Source organism: Alexandromys fortis, unplaced genomic scaffold (genome assembly GCF_014885135.2).
Source record: "Alexandromys fortis isolate MF-2015 unplaced genomic scaffold, M_Fortis_MF-2015_v1.1 scaffold_4, whole genome shotgun sequence".
Taxonomy (NCBI): domain Eukaryota; kingdom Metazoa; phylum Chordata; class Mammalia; order Rodentia; family Cricetidae; genus Alexandromys; species Alexandromys fortis.
Genome location: NW_026067944.1, coordinates 1,174,034 through 1,183,454, shown reverse-complemented (window position 1 = coordinate 1,183,454; position 9,421 = coordinate 1,174,034). Strand labels below are relative to the sequence as shown.

The window sequence follows — 9,421 nt, the reverse complement described above, 5'->3', positions numbered from 1 at the left end:
CAGGGATAGTTCATACTATTTTCACTTTAAATTGGGTCTCATGTAGCTCAGGCGGGCTTGAACTCATTGCAGTTGAGGATAACTGAAGATTACCAATTCTTCTGCCTCTACTGTGAAATGCCAGGATGTACATACCATCACTGACTTTCATATTATTTATAATGTCCACTGCTTTTACTTCTGGTGCCAACAATCCCTGCCTTTTAATTGCTTATTAGCCTGGCTAATCTCTTTACTTGATCAAGGTTTGACTCTTAATTAGTTTTCCTCCAGTAAGTTCCTATTTACAGTTTTGTTTTCTTTTTCCTTCCATTCTCTGCTCACATTTGTATTTCTTTTTATTCTTTTTGATTGATTTTGTTCCTCTTCTAATTTTCTAAAGAGGGCTTGATGAGTTCTTCTCTACTATACACTCCATGCCATAACTTTCTTCCCAAGGGCTGCTTTCACCGCATCTGTGCACGTTCCTGTGTGGACCGATCACCCAGCCAGCCCCTAACTTAAGATCTTTGTGATTCTTCCTCCTAAGTTGTGTAGTCACCACACCCAGTGTCCAAAATAGCCTCTACTTCTTGAGATTTCTTTGACCTCTGGGTGTAGCTTTGTCACCAACTTAATAACTGAGCTTTTTAAAGCCATCGCTCTAGATGTCTAGCTTAATTCCATTGTGGTCTGGGAGAATATGGTTATCATTCTTTTAAGAGTAAGCATATTTGAAGGTGCCAAATGTCATCTCCCTTACTAAATTAAATGTCCTATGTAAACGTGAGAATTATGTATATTCTGCTGTTGGTAGTGAATTATTCTGTAGACATCAATTACATCCAGTTGACTACTGGTATGTTTTCTCTTTTTCTTCTTCCAGTGTTGGGGACTGAATTGGGTTCATATGGACAGCAGTCAAGTGCTCTACCACTGAGGCCAGAACTGGTGGCCTTCAGCTCAACCACATGGTACACCCTCCCTTAAATTTCCACCTTTTAGATGTGTCCAGATTAAGCCTGCAGTACTTCACCCACCAATGGCTCCCAGGAGTCTACTTCTGGGTGTCTCCGCAGAAGAATTTTAAACAATGGTTTAAAAAAATTATTTATTATGTACACATTGTTCAGTTGTTCAGCCTCCTTGTATGCCTGCAGGCCAGAAGAGGGCACCAGATCTCATTACAGATGGTTGTGAGCCACCAAGTGGTTGCTGGGAATTGAACTCAGGACCTCCAGAAGATCAGCCAGTGCTCTTAACCTCTGAGCCATCTCCTGCCCCAATGGTTTTCTTGTGTTATAGTCAGAAACTAAAGGCTCGCCTTGACTGGTTGTCTTTGTTAAGCAAGGGTCAACTTCACCTTAAGAGCACTTTCTAAATTTTAACAATTCTGCTCAATATAAATACTAATTGATGAGAGGTGAAAATAACATTTATATTGTTTTTAAAATTCTGTCTTTTAGAATGTTGTTCTGTGAATGCAGGGGTCTATCCAGAGCACACCAAAAGCATCTCCTCAGGGTATAATACAGCAGCAGTACCATCAACCAGTCTCCTTGGCCCGCGCCATCCATTTACTAACGGTTTTTGTTACGGATGTGGTCGTACACTTACTTCCTACATCTATCTTTAATATTATTGTTGTTGGTTCTCATGAAAATGAAAGTGTGCTCATCAGTTATTAGTTTGGCTATAAACAGGGAAACTCCTAGCCAAATGCTTGCTCTACAGGAACCTCACGCTTCACTGCATCTCCTCAACTACTGCTCCTCTATGAAGCATCATCCAAAGTCAGAGAAGTGTTGTGCTATAAAATAGTGATGAATAAACTGTCAGTGATAAAAATATAAAGTAGATTTTCTAAAATGTCTTTATTCTTAAATCTATAGTTTCAATTTAATAAAAATATTACCATGCGATAGCTACTTATACAGTAATAGAAATAAACACAAAATACAATTAGAGCTTATCCAAAATAAATTCAGTTCTAAAGTTGTAACACATGTGTTTTTACCAAGTAAACAAAAGATTCTGTTTCTGATGAATTTTTCTTAGACATCTGGGATACATATCTTTTAAAACTGGAATCGGAAAACTTCTCAACAATGTCACAAACAATTGCATCTAGCAACTTTAAAAGTAAGATACCCCGAAACTATTCAATGACTGGTTACTCACAAAACACTGAAAAGGGGAGACACTTCATTGCTGTAAAATACAAACCTTCTAAAAATTAATGTGTATACAGACACACCTGACTTCTAAAGAGGAATGAGCTTTTAAAATATATAGAGAGAAACAAGCTAAGTCTTCCTGCCTGGTTTTCTTTGATCAAGCCTATTCTATTCAGGCTGCTTTCCAAATACATTTTAATCCCGAAGACATAGGTATTAAAATATTAAAGCTTCTTTGATCCTTGAATAGAGGCTCCTGCCATGTGAGCCTCATAATGGGAGCCTTCTAGATGTGGGTGCTTACTTCCTATACTGACTTGGAGAGAGACGTCCTTGTTTCTAAAGATATGGTAATTTTCTTTCCAAAACTAGGAGTTTTTGATGTACTGAAATTTGCTTTCAAATGCCTTAAAAATAAAAATTCATTTCTATTACTATTAAAAATAGTTTCCAACAAAAGTCAGAGAAAAACATATGACACCACAGGTTTTATTAATGGTAAATGTTTGCGTTTATTTTAAAAAGCTTAGTTACTACTAAGCACTTTTTAAACAAAACTAATAAGCAAGAATAATTTTCCATACAGAAATTTTATCCATAAACAAGATTTAAATTTATTCCAACATTGAAAGCTAAGAAGAATTGGAGAAAATACAAAGCAAAACACTTCTGAGTCACCTGCTTTCTCCTTTTTGAATATACTGTACTTGGAATGGCAGACATATACTGAAGAAGACAGAAAAACGTGCATTTAGTCTACATATCAGCATTAAGAATGACATGCAATTCATGATTTCATTTTCACTAATGTTTTTACCTGAACCACTAAACAAAGGGTTTGGCCTGGTCTGGTTTCCACTTGAGAGGAAGATGATCTGCTTCCCAGACACCAAGTGTGCTCCTCCCTTTCCCCAACAGTTATTAAGGTGACTGCACACTCAGCAAACACTATTCTTTTGTCCCAGACACCAAGTGTGTTCTCCCCTTTCCCCAACAGTTATTAAGGTGACTGCACACTCAGCAAACACTATTCTTTTGTCCCAGACACCAAGTGTGTTCTCCCTTTCCCCAACAGTTACTAAGGTGACTTTGCACACTCAGCAAACACTATTCTTTTGTCCCAGACACCAAGTGTGTTCTCCCCTTTCCCCAACAGTTATTAAGGTGACTGCACACTCAGCAAACACTATTCTTTTGTCCCAAACAGTGCCACGGCCTTGAATAATCACTTTAAAAAAAAAAAAAAAAAAACAGAAGCAAAAGCCAGGTATCAAGTGCAAATGTAGAACACTTCCCTTAAAGAATTATGCAAACCCAGCACACAAGCAGAGCCACTTGCCGCACACTTGGCCGTATGACAGGAACGTGGGTATTGTGTGTGCATGCAGAGCCGCTGTCGCGCGTGTTTAGCTCTGTGATTAGGAACATCCACATCATGACCCAGTGCACTAAAAGTTGCCTACTACAAGGTTTTAAGTGTTGCCAAGTTAGTAATTCTTTCAAGGCACTGAAAAATTATGCAGATGGAGTTTCCAAAATATATTAATAATTGCTTAAACTGTTAAAAAGCCCTGAGTCAGAACTTTCAGTAGCTTCCTGAAACTGTACACTCAAGACAAAATGGCGTATTTGCTTATTTCATAAAAAAATTAGAAGACCACTTTGCTTTTGAGGAAAGAAGCCATGTTCATGAGATAAAAGCCAAAAAACTATACAGGTCAATTCAAATCCTCAGCACTATTAGCCTTCTTAGACAATTTGCACACAGAAATTCATACTTTTAGATTCAGGCACCAAATTAATGCAACAGGTCCCTTTTCCTGTACCTATTGCTTAAGTTCTCAAAAACAGAAAATCTAACTTTAACCTCAGGTTACTTCCGTTTTACCCACAAACAAGATGAGATGCCAGGGTTGGGGGGCAATATTCTGATAGAAAAGGAGGTAGAAAATGTGAAAATAGCAACTTAACTTTATTAACTATCCACTCATATTTTTATGCTGTGATTTGACCCCACTACAAGCTACTAAATCAGCCACTGAAGCTCAGTGCAAAGGAGTTCTTCATTGTAAAGTAACATATGCACAAAACAACATTAAACAGCTTCCTCACACTTAATGTTTAAAAACATACAACCGTAATTATCAATACTGCGATTGTGTGTGTGTGTGTGTTAAAGTCAAAAGGTATTACACGATTATCAAGTAATGTAAGTAAGCATTCCTATGTGACAGTCAAACAAGTTAAATTAGGCGACATTTTGAAAGAAAAATGTATTCTGAAACTTTGACAGGTAAGACTCAATGATGAGTGAGACTTAACAAGGCACAAATTACGTATGAAAATCTATTTCCTTCCCAATTAGTACAAAACCAAAGCTAACTTATTTCTCATACTTAAATGTATTTGCCCCCTTTGACTCACAATGAAGTTATAAACACTTTCAATTAACATACATGTAGAAGTAACAATTATGGAGAGAGAGCCGCCCTTCCCTCAAATGTCAGAAACCTGCTATCTACCTAAGTTTGGATCTTGCAAACATAAATGCTAGCTCTCTCTGTTCTCAGAACCACTGCACAAAGGAAAGGAAGAAGGGAGTAGATGGTGGGTGTGGCATTCCAACTGTGCAGGATCAACCTGTTTCCCAACCAAGTGAGCGGAAGTGACACCCTGAATTGCACATTTAGAAGCAGGCAGGATAACAAACCGTATGATATGTGGTTCTTACTGCAATTTAAAAAAATTCCAAAACATGTGTCATGTGAGTCCGTTTTTTATAAAAATTACTATAAACATTCCAGACACTTTAAAAGGATGTTTTTAGACATTAAAAAAAGCAAGCTGTATTAAAATCTGTAATTTATAAAATAACTGTCAAGACGCATGAAATCTGACCTAATAGATGCCTTTTATGTTTAGTTAAACATACCCTCTCCACCACGGCTGCAGTAAGTTGCACAGAATACTCCTTTTCTCTGGGGTTACTGTATGTTTCCTATTTGAGTACGGCACCAGCTTTGCTCCAGCCAGCTCTGTCCTATTCACAAGTTTAACTATGCCTAGTTCAAAAGTGTCCAGAATTCAAAATAAACAAAGAACATCCACCAGGCAACGTATGACTAGCCAAGATGTTCCCATGTTTAAAAATGACCCAGCAAGGTTTGAGTTTTGAATTAGACAAATCTTAAGCAGCATGCATTTCAGCATTCTAAAATAAAATGCTATTGCAGACTAAAATCAGCAAAAATATAAGTTTAGGAAGTTATTTCCAGTTAATTTTATGTTTCAGTAGACTTCCGCTTAATTTGCCATTATTAAATTACAAATACCTTAAGCATAATTCGGGCAACTAAACACTTGCCTAGTTTAATACTCTTATACTAATATAAAACTATCTCTCTTGAAAACCTTGCTCCCAATAAAATTATGTATGTCTACAGCACAGATAAGATGTCAACCTATGTGAACAAGTGCAACTGTGCTAGCACCATCCGGAAAGCTGTATGTATTCAGAGCGAAGGAGAAAACGTGGTGAGGCGAGAGGTATAGAACAGGATTCCCAATACTGCTTCCCTTGAAACACCTGCAGGAACACTAATGGTGCCTCAGGACCCTGGTTTTGTCCACAAATGACACAAACAACTACAGTGTGAACTCTTAAGTGTGCTAAGACACTGACCTTTTATTTTTCCTATCAAGGCCCTAAAGACCAATGCTTTAAAAAAAAAAAAAAAACAAACATGAATGCATGTCATTGTAAAAGGGAAGTCAGAGTTGCTCTGGGGCAGGGCTGAACAACAGGGAGAAGAGATACCGAATGGCAAGTACTACGAAGAGACTAAGTAAGAGGTAGCAGCTTCAGAGAATGAGGAGGAAAGTCACTGGCGTGATTTAGTCCTTGTTCTTGCAAATCCAAGCAAATTTACAATAATTTTAGGTGCCCCAAGACATGAATAGAAGAACATCTTCTATTCGTAAAATAAACAGCCAAGTGACAAAGAGAAATCCAAAGGTCCCAACAATAGACACTTTATGGCTTCTCTCATAGAAGTTAGTGTGTTGTGCTCTACCATGGAGGAGACAGTTAGGAGCTAGCAGGAAGGTCTACCCCTACAAACACAGGCTTTATCACTGCAGCTCAAGGGACAGAAGAAAAAGACTTAAATGAGATGCAGCTGTGGCCCCAGGTCCTTGGATTGGCAGGCTGTATGCAGCAGCCATCCTTCATCATCCAATGGGCAGCCCAAGGCAAGGAAGATCCTCACTTCTGCTATTTCCAAGTCTGCATGAAGACAATGTCTCTGTATGTAAACACTATATCATCAGATGTATCTTTTTTTAACTTCAAATTATACTTAGAAAATGACCTCACTGGTTCCCAACTATGTAGCTAGATAGAGTCACAATAAAACATTCCTAATTTGAAACTAACAAAAAGTGTACTGTCCAAAATGATTAACAGTATGTTGGACATAGTGGGGTCCCCATCCTATAATCCCACAATTGGAAGGCAGAGGCAGGAAGATCATGAGATGGAGGCCAGTCTGAGCTATACAGTAAGTTCCAGGCCAACTTGGAATACATAGTGAGACACTATCTCAAAATCAAAAGAGAAAACATAGCAGTTCCTCAGCTAAACATGGATATGGGACTGTTGAGTCTGCAACACAGCCAGCACACCATAAGGCCTGGCAAAGGCAGTGGCAGGTAAACCACCAGCAACAAAGTGCAACCAGGCTGGACACTCTGCTTGCCCACATTTAGTTGCTAGAGCAGAAAAACAGAAATAAGCTAGGCAGATTCAATGTAGGAAAAATCTATCCCTAAAGAACACTAAAAGAATATATACTTATACACAGTCTATAGTAGACACTACTGTAAACAGCTGGTATTTTTTTTTATAATCTAGCAGTAAGGAATCTTGAAACACACATACATTTAAGCTAGATACAAAAATTACCCATTAAAGGGGATAAAATGTTTAATCCCCCTACCAAATCTACATGTAATCACATGCTTTTCCATAAATGCCCCTGCACCCTTTTCTAAGCATCTGATATTAAGCTATTTATTGTATCTTAGTTATTGTTGGCAGTTTAAAGAATATTCATCTTCAGGTATAAAGAAAAATTATGTTCTTTATAGCAAAAATTACTATCTGAGAGAGTAGAAGAGTAGAAGTAAGGCTTTTGATGAAGATAGAATCCATAACACTGTCGGAATAACAGGCACAGAAGAAAAGATTGTTGTCTCTAACAATTCACCAGCCTGCTGAGCAGATCTCAGAGGCACAAACAGGATGGTGTGTGTGCCCTGATTAGATCAAGCCCAGGTCAGTTGTCAGGGAAAATGAAAATTACTTTTTTCATAGGCTTTTTTTCTGCAAATGGCTGGTCCAAACAGTGACAAGCTAATACAAGGAGTGCAGTGCTCACGGTCAGGCAGGATGTGTGCTTGCATCGTTCTGTACCAGCCTTCAATTCTTGCTAAAATTTTGTTTTTCCTTTTCATGTATACTGCTAATTTTGAAACTGGTCATTTATTTAATCTAGTCAATTTTCCTTTTTATTCTATAAAATAAGGTAGTCATCATTCTCTTAGCACATACTTCCAGTTACTTACTTCTAAAGCTATCATCTGGGTAATTTCTAATTATTTTGAAATCCTTCAGTACTGCCTCGGCCACGTGGCATCTCTGCTATACTTTTATCATTTAACACGTATGACATAGTTTTACTTGCCCACTCACCTTACGTAGGACTTTTTGGAATAGCTGTGTCATCTCACCATGTGAAATCATGACAAACAAAATCCTGAAGGAATATTGACCTTCTCTCTTTTAAGGTGTAGCATATGTATAAATTTAAAAAGAAATTTTATTGTTTTTCACAATAAAAACAAATGTGAAAGGAGGTCCTTCAAGGATTTTCCCTTTAAAGCCAAAAACAAAATTTTTATGAATTACCATGTATTTGATGTTCCAAATTTAAGAGGAAAACAGATAGACAGGCAGACAAGACAGACAGACAGACACACACACACACACATCAGCAATTTCAAACACTGTATGTTTTCGTTGTGATGGTGGTACATATACAGTCTAATTACATTCTAATACAAAATTATGAAATTTCAAATTAGCCCATTATATTAAACTTCCCATTAGCTTTAGAACCTACTAAGATCTCATGATCACATACTTCAACTAACAACACACTGTGTCTCTTAGTCAATACAAAAGGATCCTCCGTTCAATTGCCTTGCGACAAATTGGGCATTCGCTCATTCGGTCTCCACAGAGCTGGCATGTTCCGTGGCCACAGAGGAAAATCATGTTCTTCAGACGATCCAAACACACAGGGCACATTGTCTGAAATGAAATGAGACAATGGGTAAACATGGGCCATTTTCTACCTTAAGTGCAATATGACACCTCTTTTATATCATTCATTTTCTCTTCTGGTTTTAGTCAAATACAGAATAAGTTTTTTAGTGTGTGTGTGTGTGTGTGTGTGTGTGTGTGTGTGTGTGTGAGAGAGAGAGAGAGAGAGAGAGAGAGAGAGAGAGAGAGAGAGAGAGAAACAGAGAGACAGAGAGCATATGCGTGTTTGAGGGGGATTTGAGACTAGGTCTTGGTTGGTCCAAGTACTAGAATTAAAGTTGTGCACCACCACGCCAAACTCAAAAATAGTTTATTTAAAAATCAGATGTTCAAAAATAGTTATTATAGCCAGGCGGTTTGATATAGGTGCCTATAATACCAGTACTAGGGAGGCAGAGGCAGGCGGATCTCTGTGAATTTTAGGCCAATCTGGTCAACAAAGTGAGTTCCGGGACAGGCTCAAAAGCTATAGAGAAACCCTGTCTCAAAACAAATAAAACAAACAAACAAACAAAAAGTTATTTTAATGTCATCCATACAAAATAGATACTAGCTATTCTTCCAAAACAGTATAAAGGTAGTATATAAAACAAATAGTACAGGCTAGGAATGGCTGGATTACCAAATGAGGACCTTCCAGTCTATGAGAATGTAGCTTTGATGATGATACCACAGACCACTAGGGGTAAAAAGTGCTGTAAATTGTTAAACATAATCCTATCCAAACAAACTGCTACAATCATCTATCTTGCAGTTTCAATAAAGAAAAATGGGGGGGGGGTCACATCTTTGGATTTTTAGAAAGTAAGCCCACCCATTTAGTGGCATTAAAATAGCTTCATTCCATTCCATTTTCAAGAACTGAGTGTAACACAGATAC

General features: G+C 37.7%; 1 protein-coding gene and 1 long non-coding RNA gene across 2 annotated transcripts in view; one reads left to right on the top strand and one right to left on the bottom strand.

Annotated features, from left to right (window-relative positions):
* Nucleotides 1–1,855: 1,855 nt before the first annotated feature.
* LOC126505657 (uncharacterized) lies at nt 1,856–5,898 on the top strand. Its single transcript, XR_007592952.1, has 2 exons — nt 1,856–3,161; nt 3,321–5,898. It is a non-coding gene; the product is annotated as an uncharacterized lncRNA (long non-coding RNA).
* A 2,119-nt stretch (nt 5,899–8,017) lies between these two features.
* Mib1 (MIB E3 ubiquitin protein ligase 1) overlaps nt 8,018–9,421 on the bottom strand; it is a 105,835-nt gene continuing 104,431 nt past the window's right edge. Inside the window, exon 20 of the mRNA XM_050149066.1 lies at nt 8,018–8,529. Coding sequence (XP_050005023.1) covers nt 8,389–8,529 — 141 coding nt within the window. The 3' untranslated portion in view covers nt 8,018–8,388. The remainder of the gene's footprint in view (nt 8,530–9,421) is intronic.